We start from the raw sequence: 24,443 nt of genomic DNA, 5'->3' as shown, positions 1-24,443 counted from the left end.
TATATATATATATATATATAATACATCTCCGCTGTTGAGTCATTTTCACTTGTCGCTCACGAATGATGGTACAAACGAAAGTGAAGAGCAAAATGGCTCCCTTCCTGTGCCGGTACGATAGAGTGGACACAACTCAAAAACCGCTTTCTTAATTACAACACATAGTGATAAAACTGCTTACACTGATTCTATTTTGAAGGCATAGAAGTAGCTGTCTGATTAGCAACAAAGCGGAGCACAGTATATAAGGTGCACAATACGGTGACCTCGATGGACGTACAAATCTGCGAATCGTAGCAACTGTTCTCAGAGGAAATTAGTTTTTACTATTTTTCTTTTCTTGGTCTGTTTCACATTTTGCAGTACCAGTACGTAGCAGATAGTGGTACATATTATACACATAACTGTTACACATGCTTTATCTGAGAATAACCTATTTTAGCTATCGTATAACAGGCTATAATGAAGATGAATAAATAAAAAAATACCAGTCAATACTAAAAAATATCTCTTCGCAAATAGTGTCTCATAAGTTCCAAGTGCCTCTCTTGCCCAAATAACGAAATACATCGAACGCCTGAAGTAAGAGAGATTATTACTCACATTTCGTTAATGTGTGTCCAGATTTGCGCAAGGAAAATAGCTACTTTAGCACACACGGTCGTTACGGAAACTAACTCGTAATTTGTAAAAGCAAAGAAGTGGCGTAAACTGATCTCTTTCTTATGAAACAGTGCGCACTTGGAATGACTTACTTACTTACTCACTGGTCATACCGGACCCGAGAGTCCATTACTGCAGCAACGTATTTTTGCCATCTGTCCCTGTCTTGGGCTATTTCCTACCATTCACCTTCAATACCTAGGCTCCTCAAATCAGCCTTCACATTGTCCTTCCATCTACGCCTCGGTCTCCCCACAGGACGTTTTCTTTCTAGCTGCCCTACCAGTACTCTGCGCGCTGTCCTGCCCTCATCCATTCGAGCTACGTGACCCGCCCATCGCAGCCTACGTGATTTAATAATACTGATTATGTCAGGGCTTGAATAGAGTTCGTGAACCTCTTCGTTATGCAGTTTTCGCCGCTCTCCGCTAATGTCATCCCTTTTTGCCCCGAAAAGTTTCCCCAAAATTTTGTTTTCAAATACTCGAAACGGCTTTTCATATTCCACAGTGATAGACCAAGTCTCACACTCATACAGCATAGCTGGTAGACTAATAGTTTTGTATATTCTAATCTTTAAACTCCTAGATAATTTCCGTGATGAAAGTAATCTATTCAGTGAGAAGTAGCACGCATTTCCCGCCCGTAAACTCATCTTCAGTTCGGATTAAATCTCATTTGTCGAAGTGATGTCCACGCCTAGATACTTAAATGTGTTCACTTTTTCCAACTGTATGTCTCCAACTCTTAACATTTCCTGATCTACTGCTGTTGGCTTTCTAGTAGTAACCAGGTATTTAGTTTTGTCTTCACATATCCTTAGACCTACATCTTCAGTAGCCTTGATTAACGCATTCGCATTTGATGTTACAGATTCTTTCCTATCGCTAATGATGTTTAGATCATCTGCATACCCTATTAAGATGTTAGGGTATGCAGATGATCTAAACATCCCTATTAAGATGTTAGGGTATGCAGATAAAGTAAACATCATTAGCGATAGGAAAGAATCTATAACAGCAAATGCGAATGCGTTAATCAAGGCTACTGAAGATGTAGGTCTAAGGATAAGTGAAGACAAAACTAAATACCTGGTTACTACTAGAATGCCAACAGCAGTAGATCAGGAAATGTTAAGAGTTGGAGACATGCATTTTGAAAAAGTGAACACATTTAAGTATCTACGCGTGGACATCACTTCGACAAATGAGATTGAATCTGAACTGAAGAAGAGATTACGGGCGGGAAATGCGTGCTACTTCTCATTGAATAGATTACTTTCATCACGGATATTGTCTAGGAATTTAAAGATTAGAATACTGTTCATAATACAAACAGATGTGAAATATGGTCCCCAGGATCCGAATATGTCGACGAGGCCCTTCTCGTCCATTCGGGCACGGCATGAGCAAAACATACAGTGCCCTGCTTCCCCTGTTGCAGAGGCACTGCGGATGTACCCACCTGTCAGCTTCCTCGACCGCGAGGCCGCCCGCGACTACAAGATCCCGGGCGCGGACATCGTTCTCCCGAAGGGCACCGGTGTCGTTATCTCAGTGCTTGGACTGCATAATGACCCACGGTACTGGAAGGAGCCCCAGAGGTTCATGCCGGCTCGCTTCAGACAAGAAAACTCCAAGGACAGGCCGAGCTACACCTTCCTACCGTTCGGCGAGGGACCCAGGCTCTGCCTAGGTGAGTACAGCGCTGAGTTTCCCTCTTGTATCTAGGTCAACCCATTCCCTAGATCAGTTGCACGGTATACATGATAATAATGTGCAACAGGCCAAGCGTGCAAATGGACATTCTGATACTAACCCTGCGGAGTCGGTATAATCAACACCTATGCAACACTTTTGTAGTAACATCAGAAGTATTAGAGCTTCAGTATGAGGCGACTGGAATGCAGTTGTAGGGGAAGGAGTAGAAGAAAAGGTTACAGGAGAATATTGGCTTGGGACAAGGAATGAAAGAGGAGAAAGACTAATTGAGTTCTGTAACAAGTTTCAGCTAGTAATAGCGAATACCCTGTTCAAGAATCACAAGAGGAGGAGGTATACTTGGAAAAGGCCGGAGATACGGGAAGATTTCAATTAGATTACATCATGGTCAGACATAGATTCCGAAATCAGATACTGGATTGTAAGGCGTACCCAAGAGCAGATATAGACTCAGATCACAATATAGTAGTGATGGAGAGTAGGCTGAAGTACAAGACATTAGTCAGGAAGAATCAATACACAAAGAAGTGGGATACCGAAGTACTAAGGAACGACGAGATACGTTTGAAGTTCTCTAACGCTATAGATACTGCAATAAGGAATAGCGCAGTAGGCAGTACAGTTGAAGAGGAATGGACATTTCTAAAAAGGGCCGTCACAGAAGTTGGGAAGGAAAACATAGGTACAAAGGAGGTAGCCGCGAAGAAACCACGGGTAGCAGAAGAAATACTTCAGTTGATTGATGAAAGGAGAAAGTACAAACATGTTCCGGGAAAATCAGGAATACAGAAACACAAGTCGCTGAGGAATTAAATAAATAGGACGTGCAGGGAAGCTAAGCCGAAATGGCTGCAGGAAAAATGTGAAGACATCGAAAAAGATATGATTGTCGGAAGGACAGATACAGCATACGGGAAAGTCAAAACAACCTTTGGTGACATTAAAAGCAACGGTGGTAACATTAAGAGTGCAACGGGAATTCCACTGTTAAATGAGAGGAGAGAGTAGATAGGTGGAAAGAATACATTGAAAGCCTCTATGAGGGCGAAGATTTGTCTGATGTGATAGAAGAAGAAACAGAAGTCGATTTAGAAGAGATAGGGGATCCAGTATTAGAATCGGAATTTAAAAGAGCTTTGGAGGACTTACGGTCAAATCAGGCAGAAGGGATAGATAACATTTCATCAGAATTTCTAAAATCATTGGGGGAAGTGGCAACAAAACGACTATTCACGTTGGTGTGTAGAATATATGAGTTTGGCGATATACCACCTGACTTTCGGAAAAGCATCATCCACACAATTCCGAAGACGGCAAGAGCTGACAAGGGCGACAATTATCGTACAATCAGCTTAACAGCTCATGCATCGAAGCTGCTTACAAGAATAATACAGAAGAATGGAAAAGAAAATTGAGAATGCGCTAGGTGACGATCAGTTTGGCTTTAGGAAAAGTAAAGGGACGAGAGAGGCAATTCTGACGTTACGGCTAATAATGGAAGCAAGGCTAAAGTAAAATCAAGACACTTTCATAGGATTTGTCGACCTGGAAATAGCGTTCGACGATATAAAATAGTGCAAGCTGTTCGAGATTCTGAAAAAAGTAGGGGTAAGCTGTAGGGAAAGACGGGTCATATACAATATGTATAACAACCAAGAGGGAATAATAAGAGTGGACGATCAAGAACGAAGTGCTCGTATTAAGAAGGGTGTAAGACAAGGCTGTAGCCTTTCGCCCCTACTCTTCAATCTGTACATCGAGGAAGCAATGATGGAAATAGAAGAAAGGTTCAGGAGTGGAATTAAAATACAAGGTGAAAGGATATCAATGATACGATTCGCTGATGCCATTGCTATCCTGAGTGAAAGTGAGGAAGAATTAAATGATCTGCTGAAGGGAATGAACAGTCTAATGAGCACACAGTATGGTTTGAGAGTAAATCGGAGAAAGACGAAGGTAATGAGTAGTAATAGAAATGAGAACAGCGAGAAACTTAACATCAGGATTGATGATCACGAAGTCAATGAAGTTAAGGAATTCTGCTACCTAGGCAGTAATATAACCAATGACGGACGGAGCAAGGAGGACATCAAAAGCAGACTCGCTATGGCAAAAAAGGCATTTCTGGCCAAGAGAAGTCTACTAATATCAAATACCGGCCTTAATTTGAGGAAGAAAATTTCTGAGGATGTACGTCTGGAGTACGGCATTGTATGGTAGTGAAACATGGACTGTGGGAAAACCGGAACAGAAGAGAATCGAAGCATTTGAGATGTGGTGATATAGACGAATGTTGAAAATTAGGTGGACTGATAAGGTAAGGAATGAGGGGGTTCTACGCAGAATCGGAGAGGAAAGGAATATGTCGAAAACACTGATAAGGAGAAGGGACAGGATGATAGGACATCTGCTAAGACATGAGGGAATGACTTCCATGGTACTAGAGGGAGCTGTAGAGGGCAAAAACTGTAGAGGAAGACAGAGATCTGAATACGTCAAGCAAATAATTGAGGACGTAGGTTGCAAGTGCTACTCTGAGATGAAGAGGTTAGCACAGGAAAGGAATTCGTGGCGGGCCGCATCGAACCAGTCAGTAGACTGATGACAAAAAAAAAAAAAAAAAAAAAAAAAAAAAATGAGGCGTAGCGCCGTATAACGATCCTGTCTTTGAGGCGGTTGAGTGGGAGATGTGTCTCAGAGCTGGATAGTGACAGATGGTGACGCGAGACTGGACACGCACGTAGTTTATGTATCAGACGATAGAGGACAATATTGGATAGGGGGACCGTGATCTTAGTTGCCATTGTGCCCACTAGAGTGCACTAAAGTAATAGAATGTTTTTCATAAACTGTTCCTAGTATTTTCATAATGTGTTATTATGTCTTTTTGTGTATGTAAAATGTTATAATTGTGTTTTAGCAGTATGAATGATGCGTGAGTGTAGTTTAAGGTTAATATAAAAATAATTGTTCAACGAGGTGTGTTGTAGGATTTTGTGTGGGAACATTTCGAAGAAGTATGGATGTGGAAAAAGGGGATTTTTGTAGAATAGGTTTGTAAAGAAAGTTTATGGTAAAGGGAAAGTTAATTAGGGTATAAATAACAACAGTAAATAACTTTCTGCATAAGCAAAACTTCAGCGTATTAGATAATTACGTCGGTAAAAAGTGCAGTCGTTAGGTTTACTATTTTGCGATTGGTTATGGATGGAAAGCGCAGACTGACGCGTGAGAGTGTTGTTTTACTATTGGCTATTGAGTAAACTGACCAAGGGTAAAGCAATATTCTTCGCGTGCCTTTCTCTGCTGGTAAGAGAAAGAGTATTCTGAAGAAGAGTGGAAGCCTAGCCATGAAACAGATCGGACGTGTGTAGTAGTAGTTCCCATGGAAATGATAAGTTGCCGGATCTAGCAGTGTTTCATACATTAAAAGTGTTGGAAAGTGACGGCATAATTATTCCGATGTGTGTGTAGCAATTTCGGAATTTTTAAGTGAATTTTTTGACGAAAAAAGACATATACTCAGCGTGGCGTATTGAGCAGGTCGGTGGCTAAAAACTGTGGCTGTATTTGGTACCGGCAGACTTAATATTTGACGAGCATTATCAATCAAAAACAATCAGTATTTTTGTAGCTATTACGTTTTCGGGAAATGCAACACCATAAAGTTGCTAACGTTGAGTGAAAGGGATTGTGAGTGACTATGTTAAGAGTAGCACAGGCTTGGTAGTGATACTTGTTCACCTAGTTTCAGAATGTATTAATTGAGGATAAAATTTCCAAAGTTTCGTTTGTGTGAAAACTTTCTCCCGGAACGTAGATTAGTGACTTAAAATGCAGCCTGGTTCACGTCGAAGTACAGTAGGTTTCACTCGGCTTTACTACTGATGATCTGCTCAGACAATGTTCACGGGTAGGTGCAGGTACGTCGTAAAAGGGACGGAAAGAACAGCGCCGCCGCAAGTATCAGAAGTATCGAATGATGGAGCGTCAGTATCATAAGTATAGAATGATGATGGAGTAACTAAGAATTAAATGAACACATTTAAATTTATAAATTTCATGAAAGAGTTGTGTGGGAGTTAATGATAAAAATGTCTTAATTTCCTGTCCCAGCCAAACAGATACTGACATATTTGTTTGGTTCCATTCACTAGCTTCGAAACATTTTTGGGTAGCTTCTGGATATAAACTAACTATCGTTACTTGCGGAGGCAGCAGCAAAGAGATTGCATCATGAATAATGGAGCCTTAGCCTATTCACAGACAAATCTTCCTTTCAATCACTGAATAGTTCAAGTTATGGCGGCTAACGCTGCACTTATGCGGTGCCACAGCCACATGTAAGATTCTTCAGTAGGGCACTCGGTTCAGACTTGGCCTTCGTGGACGAGAACGCCCATCTGTAGCTCAGTTTCTTACATGTGTATGTCTTTATTGTTTATAATTATTCCATGTTAGTTTTTAAATACCCCTGTGTATTCCGATTTACACAATCCAAGAGTATTATAGTCTCCAACGAGATCACAGTTTCATCTTTGAAACCACAGTCCCTCTGCATGGAAAGAATTAGATGCAAAGAAATAAAATAAATGGTCGACGGAGATGAAATCAGAAAAGATGCATTAACGCGAATTGATATGAATTCTGCCCCCACAATGTTATAAACAGATCGTGTCGATTGAAAGTTTGTGCCAACCGTGGACTGTAAACCAGGTTTACTGCCTATCATGATTAGATACCTTAACCATTAGCCTTTCTCAGTACACCCCAGACCTTACTGAAATCTTCATTGTCACTGATCTCAGCAATGTAATTAACAGGTTGTGTTGATTGGAAGTCAGTTAACCCAGGTTTGCCGCCTATCATGAGCAGGTTCCATAACTATTACTCTGCTAAGTAAGCGACCAGGTATTACTCAAGTTTTCATTGTCAATGTAATTAAGAGATTGTGTCAATAGACAGTATGTCGCAGTCTAGGACACGAATCCAAGTTAACTGCTTATCACGAGCAGGCACTTTAATACCAGCAATATGAAGGCAATTTCCATAATAAGCCTTACCAGAATTGGGGGGGCTGGGGCTACTATGTGCCCACATGAAAAACAAAATTCGTTAATTCTTGTTGAATTATGTTAACAGGATACTTTTTAAGAAATGGTCAGGCATCTGAAAGTACCCTTCAGCGCAGACATAGAAATAACAGTTGAAACGTCCCCTTTGAACAATTTTACATGACTGTGCTTAAACTGACACACAATATTTTGTTAGCGCAACGCAATCTGACTTTCAAAATTCCCTACAAAAGAATGGCCCTGACTAACGTTAAACTATACCTTTCACAAATCACTTACCTCACAAAAAATCTTCGCTGCTCAAGCTACTGCAATACAGCGAGCGCCACTACTGCCAGCTAAATAAAAGATTCAAACTATGGAAGGCACTAACTACTGATAGGGATAGTTAGCAAATGAAAGATATTAATAGAGAACAAACAATGTATTTACCTTGATATCATCATATATAAATATAGCAGTTCATGACAAATTTCAAAACTCCGCCATCTCTCTCTCCACATCCACCACTGCTGGCGGCTCACCTCCAACTGCGCAACGCTACGCGCTGTTAACATCCAGCTGCCGCTGCCCAACACTACAATGGCAGACAACAATGCAAACTACCCACAGACTGCACACAGCACAGCCAGTGATTTTCATACAGAGGTGGCGTTACCAATAAAAAACCTAAACAGCCTACTTACACAGTACACTTTCAATAACATTTATTACCGACTCTATAACCACCGAAAATGTAAGAAATGTACATTTCATTTATTGTTCTTGACTTTTACCGTCAATAATTTTCAATAGATGTAGATGTGTAACGAAGGCTCTGAACCTGTAAATATTGAATTCGGCCACGTTAGTGGAAAGTGACATCTTATACTGAGAATTAAATTTTTGGGCTAGGTTAAATGAACAATTTGAAACCTATATGGAATCTGGTTGAAGATTTCATAACAAACAAATAGTTTTTAATAATTTTAAAATGTAAAAAACTGAGTACACTCAACTACTTTCAAAAAGTGGGCATTAATTACCATGCCCCCCCTCTCATTTGATTTTGCGATGTTTAAACATTATCTTTTCTCAACTTGCCACCAGGCCTGGCTATAATTTTCATTATCACTATTTCTGCCTATGGTTACTGATCACTGCTAGCAGACGTACTGCCTTGGAAATCTGGCGAATAGCACCACTGGGGGCAATGTTGTGGGTGATCCAGGCTAAAGCACAGTCCTCCACGCCAGCCCAAGGGGCGCTACTTTATCTCCACATAGGCGAACGTGTAGAGGCAGTGTTCTGAAACAATGGATAAAATATCAGGGTATTGAAAGTTTCACTGAGAACAGGCATAGTGTTTAGACAACCTAATAATTAGGGTGACTGCTTACAGTCAACAGTAAATGAATACTGCAACACTAATATGGCACAAAATCAGGACTATTTGAACGTATTGATTGTTCGTGATTCCAGTTTTCCCTCAGAAAGTTAGCTGTCCTCCCATGCCAACTCCACTTGCGCTCAAGCTATCTGAACAGGAACTAATGTCTGACGGAAGCTATGAGTAATTTCTTTTATGAATGAATCTAACCGTAAATTTTTAGTGTCCCGTCTGCAGAAAATGTAATTTATTGCAATGTTCCCAGGTATGAGGGTCGCGTACCTGCAGGTGAAGCTCGCCCTCATCCACATCCTCAACAACTTCGAGGTGCTGCCAACACCGGAGACGCCCAGCAGTCTGCGGTACGAACCTTCCAAGTTAATTGGAACTCCAGCTGGAAAAGTGGCTCTGCGTTTCAGAAAAATTCCTGTGTGCTGAGCGTCCTCCATTGCCAGCAGGCAGAGAGTCGCCATCACGTTTACAATTTACAGAAAGAAAAGACAGTAACTGTATTTACGGCGATTGATACGACTTAACAAAGGCAATTAATTATCTTTATATTTGTATGAGCTACACAGCTGTGCGTGTAGCTCACTAATGTACATATTTATACCAGGATGTGTTACTTTGTTGTTATGTATTAAGAGCCATTAAACTGTACCTCAAAATTTCCAATAAATTATTTTGTTTCACATCTATTTATGGTGTTGTACTCATCCAGCTAACAGTTAACAGAAATATCTGCAGCCTTTTATAGCAAATTATACAGAAATAATCGTCTGACGTATTGTAACTGGGTAACCTCTTTTGATGCTAGTCAGTTGTCAAAATGGTTCAAAAGGCTCTGAGCACTATGGGACTCAACTGCTGTGGTCATAAGTCCCCTAGAACTTAGAACTACTCAAACCTAACTAACCTAAGGACATCACACACATCCATACCCGAGGCAGGATTCGAACCTGCGACCGTAGCGGTCGTGCGGTTCCAGACTGTAGCGCCTTTAACCGCTCGGCCACTCCGGCCGGCTAGTCAGTTGTCACGATGAGCATTACTGCAAAGGGCATTTAATTCTAAAGCATTATGTCAGGGTGAAAAAAACACTAAATAAATTACTTTTTCTATCTTAACAACATTTGGGCAGGGTGGGTTCTTCCTTGGCTCGTATATGAGGTAGAATGAAACAGCATTTTTACATAAAATAACTTTTATTGAAAGTTTTGTACAATGGTTCCCTTACTGGATTGTTCTGGCTGGGAGAGCGGCAGCTGTGTCGTTTGCGAAGCCTCTGATGCGTGAGCGGCGGCGTCTGATTACGCCTGGCGGTGTATATCTCGTGTCGCTGTTTCGCCCGGTTGACTGGAGACGCGCATCGTGAGATGGTCCATTTAATTATTGAGAACGAAGTCGTGAATCGGATGGTGATACCTTGCATGTGGCGTCCAAGTGTTTCTCATCTCTATGCGGCCGCGTGTGACAGTCTTGTGCGTCAGCCAGCGGAGCGGCGTGGCGGGGGAAGGCCAGTGTCCCGGACTCGAACAACGGACGCCAGCTTGCCAGTCTTCGGCTGTCAGATCTTCATCATCAGCTCACAGGTGACTACTGATGTGAGGCCGTCTCCTTCCCATCCTCACGAGTCACCCGGGTACGTAAAAACCAGTCTTCAAATACCTTCTGTCTTCCGGCGGCGAGGCTGCTGCTTGCTATTCCATTACAGTGGTTGACTTGGTGCTTCTGTGTACGATGTAGTCTCTTCCTGGAAGACGGTCTTCAGCACCGACTGAACTGTACTGGAACTGAAAACTACTCTGAAAACTTCTGACGGGCCCACTGCGTCTCGCGTATTTATTTACTTCAGTTCACTGGAGGTGAACGACTTCACGGTCATTGCCTCTTCTGTCACGTTGAAAAGCTTCTTGAAGAATCTTCTTAATATCGGTCATTGGCTGTTGGAATGTAGGCGAGGGCCTTTGAGCACATGTGACAATTGAGAAACACGTGAGCCGGTCGGGCGATGCCATGACGGCTGAATCGACATCTTCCGCTTATGTGGGGAGGGCGATGGCTTCTCCTGAACGTGCTGACTTCACGGTCATTGCCTCTGCTGCTCTGCCCGCTATTTGCTAGTGGTAACTCTTCTAAACTGAACTGAGTTTTTCATTTATTTTCTAATTTCTACTTTACTTCAAATCGGTTTCACTAATTTATTTACTTATCTTAAGTACCACCCAACAGTATATACGTTATATGTGTCTTGGATGCAACGTCGTACGTCATTGTAGAAATTGTATTATATTTCTACGGCCAAGTGCATGTAATAATCTGCTGCTGATGTGATTGTGTGCATTTTCTACAACATCTGACAATGGTATGAGCTCTTATTACATGTAGATGTATCGTAAGTATGATAAATGGGAGTGACTGAAAAATCACCAGTTCAGGGATCTATGCTACTATATAAAGACAAGACGTCGTAGTTTAACGTTGTTGCCTAAACTCTCGAAACGTCGTTGACCTATATACTTCAGATTTTTACACGTTGCTGTAACAAGTGTTCTGGCAGACACAGGCTACACACTTTTAAGTATAGTGGAAAAATTATTTAGCAAATCTCTCGAGAATTTATTAACCGATTTGTGTCAAATTTTACTCGATACTCTAATTAACGTCCAGACGAACATATGCTACATATTTTCCATTTGGCAATAATTTCTATCATCTCCTGACCGATTTTCTTCACACAATACTCTAAAGCACTTTCGGACGCAAAAGTCTTGCGAAGTTCTTCATCGATTTACTTCATATTTTTACACTAAACGCTAACAAACATTTGGACTCGCAAAAGGCTACATCTTTTCCATTACATATGATATGAAGATAAAGATGTTTATAATAGAGAAACAATAAAAGCAAATACATCGATAAATTGTTGATCAGTTTACTTCAGATTTTAAGACAACATTTTAATAAATATTTGGTCATTTCTGTATACTTCTTTAACCCTTTATCCCTTTATTTGGCAAATGGTGAAAATAAAAACAAAAAAATTTTTTCAGTACTTATATTTATTTATTATGCTTAAAGAAATACAATTCATACAGTTTTAGAAATTTTTGACAAAAGTGATGAAAATTATGAAATGTTGCTTACAAGCTACATTGCCAGCAGTAGACCACATTTATACGTATTACAGAAAGAAAAGTGTTTTCCAATAACTTCAAGCAAAACGTTTCCTTTACATGAATAATTTAATTTATAAACACATTTATGCATTTCTGCTGTGTAATAGACCTGTTTCATTTGCCTTTCTAGTTCTTCTTGCAATGGAATTTTTGGAAACAGTTCCTCTTTGGAACGAAGCACAACACTAGAACGCATTTTGAAAATCCAGAGGGACAATAATGACAACGACCTTTGGGACCGTATACAGGCCAATGCTCCATATTATCAAATCGGATATCTTGTGTAACAGTCGGAGCTGTTGGCTTCCTCCTCTTCTTTTGTGGTGGTGTTATGTCTATTGAGGGCCTTCCTACTTTCCTTTTCCCTGAAAACATCCAACCATTGGCAAAATCTGCCCTGAATGACTTCAGTGTGGTCTTCTTGTCCAGATATTCTTTTCGAAATACCAGCCAGACATTTACAACACTCAGATCTAGCATAAATCCAACTAGTCGCATGTACCAACACCTAGTTTTCATTGATACTGTGTAGAGCTCTATCAGCATAACAGCAAGATCAACTCCTCCCACATGCTTGTTGTACTGACGTACAATACTGGGACAGGGCACATCAATTATTCTTTTTCCATTGCTGTCCCATCATTTTACTGTTGAGAGTGGTTGGACACCACAAAATGAGCTTTCAAGTGTCACGATTTTATTGTTTTGAATATCTGCCGTAAGCATATGTAATTTACTAATGGCACATGTACCAACTATGGGCAATGTTGCTCACAGGCAACATTAAAGTTTTATACTATTTACGTAATTCAAAAAACATTAGATTGAAATATTTCTGCTGTAAACTCACCTCTGGGTATGTCAGGAAGAAAATCTGCTAAGATTACTGCCAATTTATTGAAATCCACTCTTTCAGAACCAAAATAAGACACCTCTGTTGCTCACACGAGGAGATCTCTGTAACACCACTGCACAAACTGCCATCTCGTGTGGAAAGCCTTGAACTATTACGACAACTGGCATTCGCAGTGTGTAAAGGAACGTTGCCTGGAGGCAACAATGCCAGTAAAAGAGACCGGGAAGTGTTTGTTGTTCCATGAGACCAACGTAAATTTGATGTTACTTGAGGGCAACACTGCCAAATAAAGGGTTAAACAACAGTGTATAGCATTTCTGCCGGATGTTCGAGTCGTTCTCGCACTTTATTTCGACAGAGTAACTAGCTGTTTTCTTCAGGTGATACCCGAGAGTGGTCCTTGGGTGGATCGAGTCCGGGATTTATGCCTGGAAAGTGCTGGGTGCTCAGTAACCAGTCCGCGCCGAGTGTTACATGGGCGATCCGCTTCCACAAGGCGCGGCTCCAGTCGTCCTCTTTGGTCACTGGTGTTCCGACCGCGCACGGGGCATCCTCTGGGGTCGTGTTCGTCATCTGACGTGTGTCGAATCCGATCTGTAATGTTTGGCGCTCCGTCTCATGACTGTATTCCGGGTCTGAACTTCTGCTTCTTGCGATTTATCTGAAGTCCAAAAGGGCACGATCATTGTATTTCAGGTCACGATTGGAAGAATTTCCGAAGCACCTAAGTTTGTCTGACTCTAATATACCATGCATAGCAAAATGGCGCTCTCCAAATCCGGCACGATGGTCCATAGATGACAGAGGTGAAAGACGGCTACAGAGATATGTATAGGCGAATGGACGTGCAACTGTTGAGCAACTGACAGCCCAGAGGAACTGAGGGGATACCGACAGCGTCTTCAACGACTGTTCAGTCAGCACTGCTGGGTACTGGACCTCGCAGCAGGCGCCTCGTTCATACACGTGTGCTGACTGCCGTTCAGCGACGGCGAATGTTGGAATTTGCACCTTCTAGGATGCATCACACTTTTTATTCCATCTGACAGAAGGCCGTTGGCGTGTATGGCATGGAACCTCCTGAAGCAAATGCCCTGCAACTACGAGTAAGCTTTGGTCTGGAGATGTCTTCGTGGTATGTCCTGGCTAATCTCATCCTTGTGATAGACACAATGGATATATTCTTGGGGAGCACTCCCACATGTAGTCTGTTTTTCCTCGGCTCAATGGAATCTACAATGCAACGTGCCACACAGCTAGCAGTGTACTTGCGTGATTCGAAGAACACCTGGCTGCATTTACCTAACTTACCTGACCACCAGACTCCCCAGATTTAAATCCAGTCGAGAGTCGGTGGGATCAACACGTCGGGTTGTTCAACGCCATGGATCCTCAACTGAGAAACCTAGTGCAGCTGACCAAAGCGCTCAACTCAGCACGGCTCCAGAACCAAATAGACTCTCTTACGCACATACCGCACTGCAAAAGGTGGTTTGCCCAGACTTTTGACAGGTAGTCACATTATTGTGACTGGAGAGTGTATATTGCTGTCCTACATCATTGATGTCTGTTTCACCTCAAAAATCTATTCTTTTCCCATACACAAAATTTTTAGAACATCACCTTATAGCCCCGCCCTCCACACTCTAGTATCTTTCAAGAATGCCCAACGAAAGGCAACATCTCCCACATTTGGTTGAATAATTCCTCATCGTACCACAGCTGGTGTCTAGCTGACACTAAACGCTCTCACTGTTATTCACGAAATGCAGTAAACAAAACTGAATAGAGTGGCTTGCGTTACATGTGCAGAGGATAGGGATCTTTCAAATTTGTTCCCACTTCACAAACGTTCTAAGGTGTCACTGGGATGAATATAACGCCCTCAGCAGAAGTACTGCAATCGAGATGGATCTGGTCGGAAAAGGACTAGCTATTTGCTTTGGTCGAGTCTCAAAAATGTGTGAAATCTTATGGGACTTAACTGCTAAGGTCATCAGTCCCTAAGCTTACACACTACTTAACCTAAATTATCCTAAGGACAAACACACACACCCATGCCCGAGGGAGGACTCGAATCTCCGCCTGGACAAGCCGCACAGTCCACGACTGCAGCGCCCTAGACCGCTCGGCTAATCCCGCGCGGCGGTCGAGTCTCACTGTAACTTATTATTCTCATTATTCTCTGAACCCATGCTGCATGAACTCATGGGAAACATTTGTGTGGCCTCTGGAACAGTGACCATGAACAGTGACCGTCATAGCAATGTCAATCAGCTGAATACCTGCACCCTGGCTGACTGGAGACGCTAATCTTCCTAGTATTGGCAGATTTCTCAGAAGTCAGTTCATGTTCTTTAAGATCCCCAGTCGGCAGAATCCTCCCAACGAGTCGCTCAGCCACCAACTGTTCACCTATGTGTCAGAGATTTTATACGGTCGGGACCATGGTCAATATCCATAGGTTTGCTGGCGGACATCTACCTGCTTGCGCGACTGCACGCTGCCATGCCACACTCCGTTAGTGCAGGCAGGGAGGGTCAGCCACACAATTGTAGTGCGCCCATATACATACAGATGGGCGACCCACTCAGCCAAAGGGAGGGAGAGGGAGGGTGGGATTTAGCTAACCTGTCAAGCTGTGAATAGGCAGCCTTAGAAGGCATCTCAGCAGGGACTTTAGCCAGCAGCCACTTGGTAGCATGTGCTGGCAGGCAGACCATGCCTCGCTCACAAACTATTACACTGAGAGAAATCATTCACCAGCATAGGCTTCTCTTAGTTTTGAAGCAAACGCTCAGGCCATCCAGAATCACACAAGAAGATTTACTGTACTCGACTACTGGAGACATACCACAGGAAAAAATACATTAAAAGCAACTTTCGATACTGAAGTATGTTGCTGTTACGAACGGGGATGAAAGCAGAATGGGAAAGAAAATTGAAGATGGGTTACATGACGATCAGTTTCGCTTTAGGAAAGCAAAAGCACCAGAGAGACAGTTTTGATGTTACAGCTGATAATATAAGGCTTTGTCAATTTGGAAAAAGGATTCAACAATGTAAAATGGTGCAAGATGTTCGGAATTCTGAGAAAAGTAAGGGTGCAAGGGTGCCCTATAAAGAAAGACGGGTAGTACACAACATATACAAGAATCACAGTGGACCAATAGGCGTATAAGAACAAGAAGGAAGTGCTCGGATTAAAAAGGGTGTAAGACAGGGATGTGCTCTTCTGCCCTCTGTGTTGAGTCTGTATAGCGAAGAAGCAATGGCGGATATACATGAAAGATTCAACACTGGGATTAAAATTCACGATGAAGGGGTATCAACGATAGGATTGGGTAATGACGTTGGTCCCCCTGTGAAAGTGAAGGGTTACAGTATCTGTTGAATCATCAGCCAGAGTAAATCAAAGAAAGAGCAAAGTAATAAGAAGTAAAAGAAATAAGAACAGCGAAAAAGTTAATGTGAACTGTGCCAACTGGTGACGTATACACGTGTTGGGTTCTTTACCACCAGGACAGCACTTTCCCCAAAAAATCTGAAGTGGCTGTAATCCCGACATAGAAAAGATTATTAATTATTCCATATGCAAAATTCCCCAATCATAGCAGAGAAGGGGAAGATAACTTCATCTTTACTGATATCATTAGTGTGATTAACAACAAGCATAAATCGAGGTATCGAAACCTGGCTGTAATTGTGATTAATTGACTTTGGGGAGTCGGCTGTGGTAGGAACATAAATATAGAATGCAAGAAACTAAATTCTGGTGTCCAACAGAATGAGGAATCACACCAAATGAGTATAGAAATTAATTGAAGCATGGATACTATCATACAACGGAAAGCGTCTTATTTAAATGAATATTAGTTGGATTGGCACGAAACAAATGGGAACCACACAAACCACATAGATATATCAATGAGAGGAGGCGTATTCTAGCTATGAATGTACACAAATGGACATTTTAACATATAAATTTACTGACTTTGAACATTGAAGCTACCCACTGACATCTTCAAAGCAATCATTAATAACTGGACAACTGGCTGGAGTGGCCGTGCAGTTCTAGGCGCTACAGTCCGGAACCGAGCGACCGCTACGATCGCAGTTCGAATCCTGCCTCGGGCATGGATGTGTGTGATGTCCTTAGATTAGTTAGGTTTAATTAGTTCTAAGTTCTAGGCGACTGATGACCTCAAAAGTTAAGTCGTATAGTGCTCAGAGCCATTTGAACCAATAACTGGACAAGGTGATTCAACACAATGTATAACCTCGGCAAGGGTGGGCAGGAAGGATTAAACACTGTTACGTTAATAATTCGAGAACATGGCCAGCGACAGCATAGGTCGTTAACCCACAGAGAGATGGATGCAAACACCGCAAGACTGCCACCAATGTTCACTGAGAGCAACAAGCTGGAAGCAATTACTTACAGATCGCGTACTCAGCTCCTGAAGGGAGCGAGTTAGATTAGTTTCTTAACTGCTTCGGTGGCAGCGATGTTTGGCATATTAGCAATCGCGAAGTGCGTGAACTAACATGCTGGATGTGGTAGAGGCTGCATGTGATTTAAGCCCTCCTTTTCTAGTCAGTGTGTAACGCTACCGCCCTGCTCGGACGTACGTTAGCTCTATAAAGCCTGTACTGTAATAAGTTCACGGGCTACATCTTATAAACAAGGATTTTAGTACATTAGTTGACCGCGCGTACCTAATAGAAGCAAGATCGGACTTACACTCAGTCAATAACTACAGTGATGCATCAAGCAAATGTAAAGTATAATTACTCTTTCGCATGGACAAGAAGTACACACAGTAGATGCTACCTGTAATTAATAGTTCGGTCGCCAGCCTACTTAGGCAATGAGTGAGTTTTTCCTTGTACAAGTGGGTGCATGTACAAGCATAACTACACGTAGTAACGTTGCGTTATATGGCAAAGTTTGGAACCAAAAAAAACCCACTGAACTAAAGTTTTCTCCTTTTGTATTAATTTGGACGAGCTAAAATTACACAACACCACACAGTAATGATTACTACGAACTGCATTTTGTATGTTGAGCAAACTGAAATCGGACATAGATTGCCCTAGCATCGACAATCTTGAAAGTACACACACAATATCGCTATTAATGATGGAAAAACGCTAATACACTTAGGATTAATATAGACTTAGCTTTACTGGTCAAATCTGATCAACACATTTCAAGGTTTGAAAGAATGGACAAGAGAAGGGGGGGGGGGGGGGACCCTGAAACTGTTATGTTCGTTAAACTGAAACTATTAAGTACTGAAGGCAAATTAACACTCAAAATTATCAATCTATGGGTAACTACTCTTTTGTCTTACTTCTGAATAGTTTAACTGTCTTTATTTCTGTCTCAAGTTAATTAAATAACATCGCTAACTCAATTCAAAAAACTCTCTTCCAATTTAGTCATGCTTTTGTTCTTTACCAACATTTGCAATAACACACAGAACTTTAGACTCCTTTATGGCATAGATTAATCTGCCGATAATTTTCATTAACACTAACATTAAACTTTCAGTTCAGGATACTCGGGTTGCACAATACGAGGTAAGGACGCTGTCTAGGTCAGTGATCAGGATAAGTCACGGCTAAGGCAATGCTGGTAAAAGTCACGTTATTATTGAACAGTCAGAAACATTTTCGACACTGGTCCACACAGATACACTTCTAAAGATGAAATAAATGTTTGACCTGTGCAAGTCGGTGCGGCGGATGGCGGGCAGCGAGATAGCGAGAAGCACGGCACACATGCAAGCACGGCTAAGGCTCTCACTGCAGCGGCACTTTCCTTCTTCTTAGCGTCGTTATCTTTCCAACTTTGTGCCTCAGAATATAGCCACGCCAAGTAGTCGTCGGAATCGGTTCATCCGAGGCTCAATGGAATCCACTTTTCCTGGGTAGCCTCCTCGGTACAGTACGTGTACTTCCGAACGATGCCCAACTCCAACTGTTGCTCGCCTCCGACTGTAATACTGTGCCCGTTGTGCCGAACCGCGCCAGAGTGCGTTTTCCCGCCTCGCCTGCCTCCACCTTCTCCCGCTCCCCTACAGGTAGGGTATTCACCACAGGTTTTCTACTATACATATCCTAATGCGTTACCTACGTATGGACCAAGTGTATAAATTACAATTTTCACATCTTACAATAGTTTTAACATTAAATACACTTTCCTTTGATTACCACATTATTTGAAATCTAACATAAATAATAATATTCATTTCAAAGTTGCTCACAGTCTCTTTAACATAACGATACGAACCGAAAAAAAAGTTGAAAACATTGCTTACATTAATTTATCTAAATTCATAAAGAAAAAAAATTATTATATGTACAGTTGTCGTTACACATGCCCCTGTTCCCAGAAAATTTTCTTAAGTCCAAATTTTTTGGGAACACTAAATCTTACAATTATACAGTGGTTCCGAATCTTTACTTAATTGTCCAAAAAGATTTACACTACATATTTCCTTTTACTCACTGTATATAGGTTTACACTTTTTTAACACATCAAGAATAATTACTTGTCATTTACTCAAGTGCCTTTTGCACAGTCCAACTTCCCATCATAACATCACTAAAATAGCAATTTAATCATTTTTTCTAAATTTCTCAAAGAAATAATTTAAAATTCTGGAATACAAACATTTAACTACAAAACAATTGCATATTTTGTATACACTATAAGATAATTTGTCGCTGCTTGCTTTGAATAGCAGTCCATTTTCTTACTTACTAAACAAAACACACACACATATATTCAGAAAATTAACTACACATATTTGCTGCCTATTATGCGGATTTGGGTAGTCCTTTTCACTTCATATTGTCACCTCTCCTGGATCACATTTACAATTTTCCATCGATTATTTATCTGCCCTCATTGGTATTTGGCAGTCCTTCATATTATGGTTCATACACTGCCCATTTTCATTTTTGGCAGTCCCATCTTTTATCTGGCTGATAGCATTTATCCTTTCTTTTCAGTCCTTTTCTCCATACATTTTTACAGTTACAGTACAATTGGTAATCTGAAAGTCACATAACTACATTAGCACACTTTCAAGGGTATACAGACATTTACAAAGATTAGATACATTTAGAATAACTTGGGTTCAGCATAAGATACAGCACATTTACTCGTTCCTAGGAACATACAGTTTCAGGTCCACAATATTTCTTACACCTAAAGGTCTTTTGGATTTTGGGTAGATCAGGTAGTAAGCACTGTCGTGTGGAATATTCTGTATTATATATAGTCCATTATAAATATGTTTAAATTTTGAAATTTCATGGTTTAGTTCACTAGACTTTTCGTGGGTTTTTAAAAGAACATAATCTCCAATTTTAAATTTTGAAACTTTTAAATTTTTATTGTGTCTTTTAGATCTAGATTCAGCTTTTTGCTTTGCCCTTTTTATCACCAATTCATTCTTTTGATCCAATCCCAAACTTGTACAAGGTGGAAACTCTAGTTTTTCTTCAATTAAACTTTTACTACTTCTGCCTAACAAAATTTCTTCCGGTGGAAATCCTGTAGTTTCATGATGTAATGTGTTCATGACATTCTCAAAATCCGATATAAACCTGCCCCAGGCTCTATGATTGTGACTGCAGTATGTTCTACACAATCTCCCGATTTCTCGCATGTACCTTTCAACCGGGTTGCTAGCAGGATGGTAGGCGGCAATATATTTAACCTCCACATCATTTCTCTCCATTCCTTCTTTCCAAATTTTGGATATGAACTGGGGTCCATTGTCAGATAGTACTGCTTTGGGTTTCCCGATGGTCCTGAAGTATTCGACCATCCTATTAAATACAGCTTTTGCTGTTGCTTTTTTCAAGGGGTATAATTTCACAAATTTTGAAAATACTTCCAAAATCACCAAAATATATGCACAATTTCCCGAAGTCTTTGGGAGGGGACCATATAAATCTACCGATAATAAGTCTAGGGTGTCTTCAGGCAACGTACTTTGCATTGGTCCCCTACTAATTTTGTACGGCACTTTGGCCTTTTGACAGACATCACATGACTTAATTCGTTCCTTTACCTTCTTACTAACACTACCAACAATCACTACTACATTATTCAATTTATCCAAACACTTCTTTGGCCCACTATGTCCCAATGCTAAATGAAAATAGTCTATGACCTCGGTATCGAACTGGTGTGGCCAACATACTCTCCATTCCTCAGTGGTTAAATCTTTCCTCCTATATAAAATGCCTTTAAAGATCTTGTAGTCCTTCTTAATTTGAGGATACTGCACACTGTCAAAATTTACCTTCACTGATTTCCAGGTTGAATCCTCATTCTGATGGTATCTCATATTTTTACATATCTGCTCAATTTTCCTCTTTCCTGAAACCTCTTTCATATACCTTATCTGAAAAGTACCCTCTTCACCATTTTCATTTGGCACTTCACTCATACCATTAGGCAATCGAGATAAAGCATCTGCCACATAATTCTCAGTACCTTTAACATAGCAAATATCGTAATCAAATTGTTGTAGGTACAAAGCCCAACGAGTCAGCCTACCATTAAGTAAACGGCAATCTTTAAGAAAAGTTAAAGCTTTGTGGTCGGTATGTATAATGAGCTTATGGCCCCACAGATAATTTCTAAATTTCTTTAGCCCCAATATAATGGCTAAAGCATCCTTTTCCAAAATAGTGTAGTTTCTCTCGTATTTTGTTAGAGTTCTGCTTGCAAATGCGATAGTCCTGTGTTCGATTCCTTTCTCATTACAAATATCTTGGAAAACTTCTATACCAATTCCATAAGCACTGCTGTCAGTACTCATATGGAAAGGTTCTGACCGTATGGGGTGATGCAAAATATTGTCATTCAAAAGTTCGTTTTTTAATTTTTCAAAATCTCTCATACACCCTTCAGTCCACACAAACGCACTATTTTTCTTAAGTAAATTATTCAAATGAGGACTATTAAAACTTGCCCCTTGACGAATTTTCTATAGAACCCACATAAACCTAAAAAGGTTTTCAACTGTTTTCTATTTCTAGGAGCTGGACACTCTGCTATTGCACTTAACTTTTCCAGGTCCTTGCCAATACCGGTCGTAGTAATAATGTGCCCCAGAAACTTTATTTCTGATTTCACAAATTCACATTTCTTCCACTTAAGCGTCATGCCACCTACTTGTAGAGCAACGAAAACTTTTTGCAATAATTCACAATGCTCTTGCCATTCTTCTGTAGCAATCAGTAAATCATCTACATAAATGGTTAGCCGGGAACTCAGTTCTCTCCCTAACACAAAGTCCAGTGCCCTAATAAATACTACCACGGAAGTGCTAAGCCCAAACGGCACTACTTTATACTGATAGCATTTCCCGGCGAATAGAAAAGCGGTATATTTGCGGGATTCTTTACTCAATGGGATTTGCCAGTATTCGGCGGTCATATCCAGACTGGTTAGATATTTCACGTTGTAAAATTTTTGGAGCATTTCGTCCAGATTTTCAGGTCTATCTACTTCCTTCTTTACAATTTTGTTCAAAGTCCTGGCGTCGATAACTACTCTCACTCCCCCATCCCTTTTGTTCACTATGATAAGGGGACTATTATACTCGCTGCTACTTCGTTCGATTACCCCCCACTCTATCATTTTATCTATTTCCACTTGAACAGCCTGCCTCTTTGATATGGGTATCGAAAACGGTCTTACAAAGAAAGGTTTATGCTCTACGGTCTCAATCTGGTATTCAAAATTCTTAACTAGGCCAGGTTTGTCCGAAAATACGGGGCTGTTACTATCTAAAATTTCAAGCAATTCTGCTTTCTGTTCGGGAGATATTCCCTCTAAATTTTCCACCATTCCCTTAAATTCATGCCCCTGCTCGTCACTCTCATTTAATATTCTCTGGACATGGTACACCTCGTACTTGTTTGTCGACCCATCATCCCCTTGGTCGATCTCCAACAACAAAGAATCGATTTCTAAATCAAACACTTTCCCACTTTCCTCAAAATTTAATTCCAAATTCCTAAATGTACTATTTATTTTGATCACTCCCTGGCTACAATCAATAATAACCTTTTCTTTATCCAACCAATCTATCCCCAATATCATTTCAGTACTCAAGTCTGGCACAACCAAAAAATCGTGTTCAAAGTTTTGTCCTTTTATACTAAATTCAACCAAAATCTGGTTCTTTACCGGCTTGCTAGCCCTGCCAGTCGCCCCAACAATTTTTACACCTGTTACTGACATAATTACTAGCCCAGGCTTATCACAAATGTGTTCGAAAAATGGCTGAGAAATTGCACTTATCTGAGACCCAGTATCAAGAAGTACTTGCAATTTCACGTTATAAATTTCCACTGGTATTATAGTTTGTTTAACAGTCGAATGTTTTTCATTACTGTGGTCTTCCTTGAGCAAATCCGGGTCGACGATAACATCGTCCCAAGATATGCTTTTCACATTCACTTCACATATATCTGGCGGTTTCTTGGGTTCCGGGAGTTCAAAGTTATTAATTACCTGAACTCTTTGCGAAATAAACCCTGAGTCGTCTGGTGGTTCTTTCTTTCTTTGTTCGGTCTCAACGTCTGGATTTTGTTTGAACTTTCTTCATCATTAGGTACAATATCGCAATTAACTGCATCCCCTTTATTTTCATTGATTTTCCCATATCCTCTTTCAGTAAAAGTATATTCATTTTCCTTTACACCTGAAAATTCATCTACACTAGAGTTATCACTACTCTCTTCCTCACCATCAGATTCACTTAAGTACGCTACTTTTGCACAATAGGTAAAGTTAGAATATTCAATTTTGTTTGTATTTGCGTACCTTTCCTCATCTGAACTATCGTCGGAATCCGACCATTCCGGATCGCTTTCAGATTCTAACATAAAAGCTTTTCTGAGACAGGCACTAAGTTCTTCCTCTGTATTGTCGTCAGGCTTAGATTTTAATTCAATTTCCTCTTTTGGCAAAACGGCCTCATCATCAGCTTTATTTACATCTACTGTGACTTCATATTCAGTGTAATCCTCGTGGACTTTAATTACTTTCAGGTAATCATCTACCCCTTCTCCACGGTGCCTCTCGGTAGCAGCTTGTACTATTGGCGGACTGTTAGCAGAAGTTATTTCTTCGCCAATGCTGAGGATTTCATCCTCCAAATCCTTCCTATCATTAATCTGCGTCCTATTGGCGGCACGCGTACTTTGCGCGGCGCTATTTATTCTCTCCCCTTCCAATTCGGGCCACGTCACCTTATTGACGTCCCTAACAATTCCTTTCCTATTAACTAATTTTTTCGCCTCATACTCCCTTTTAAAATCCTCCCACTCACATTGCTTTAGGCCCTTGTACAGATCGTCGATCTGCACACGCCAATCAGTTACTTCTGCTAATTCATTATCGCCTTTTATCTTATCGCAAACACTGCTAACCGCCCCTCTCTGTGTACTCACAGTCTCATTTATTGTTTCCTTTGCCACGGAATTATCACTCGTAAAATTTTCATTAGCTCTGACGGCTATGTTCGTATCTACTGCTGC

At 40.8% G+C, this 24,443-nt stretch overlaps 1 protein-coding gene across 1 annotated transcript in view; it reads left to right on the top strand.

The window, feature by feature from the left end:
• Positions 1-9,363, top strand: part of LOC126418445 (cytochrome P450 6k1-like) — a 39,389-nt gene extending 30,026 nt beyond the window's left edge. The window contains exons 7-8 of the mRNA XM_050085210.1: positions 2,107-2,358; positions 9,094-9,363. Of these exons, the coding sequence (XP_049941167.1) occupies positions 2,107-2,358; positions 9,094-9,266 (425 nt within the window). The 3' untranslated portion in view covers positions 9,267-9,363. The remainder of the gene's footprint in view (positions 1-2,106; positions 2,359-9,093) is intronic.
• Positions 9,364-24,443: the final 15,080 nt, after the last annotated feature.

Source organism: Schistocerca serialis, chromosome 9 (genome assembly GCF_023864345.2).
Source record: "Schistocerca serialis cubense isolate TAMUIC-IGC-003099 chromosome 9, iqSchSeri2.2, whole genome shotgun sequence".
NCBI lineage: Eukaryota > Metazoa > Arthropoda > Insecta > Orthoptera > Acrididae > Schistocerca > Schistocerca serialis.
Note: the sequence above shows the minus strand (reverse complement) of the source record. Positions and strands in the feature narration are given on the sequence as shown.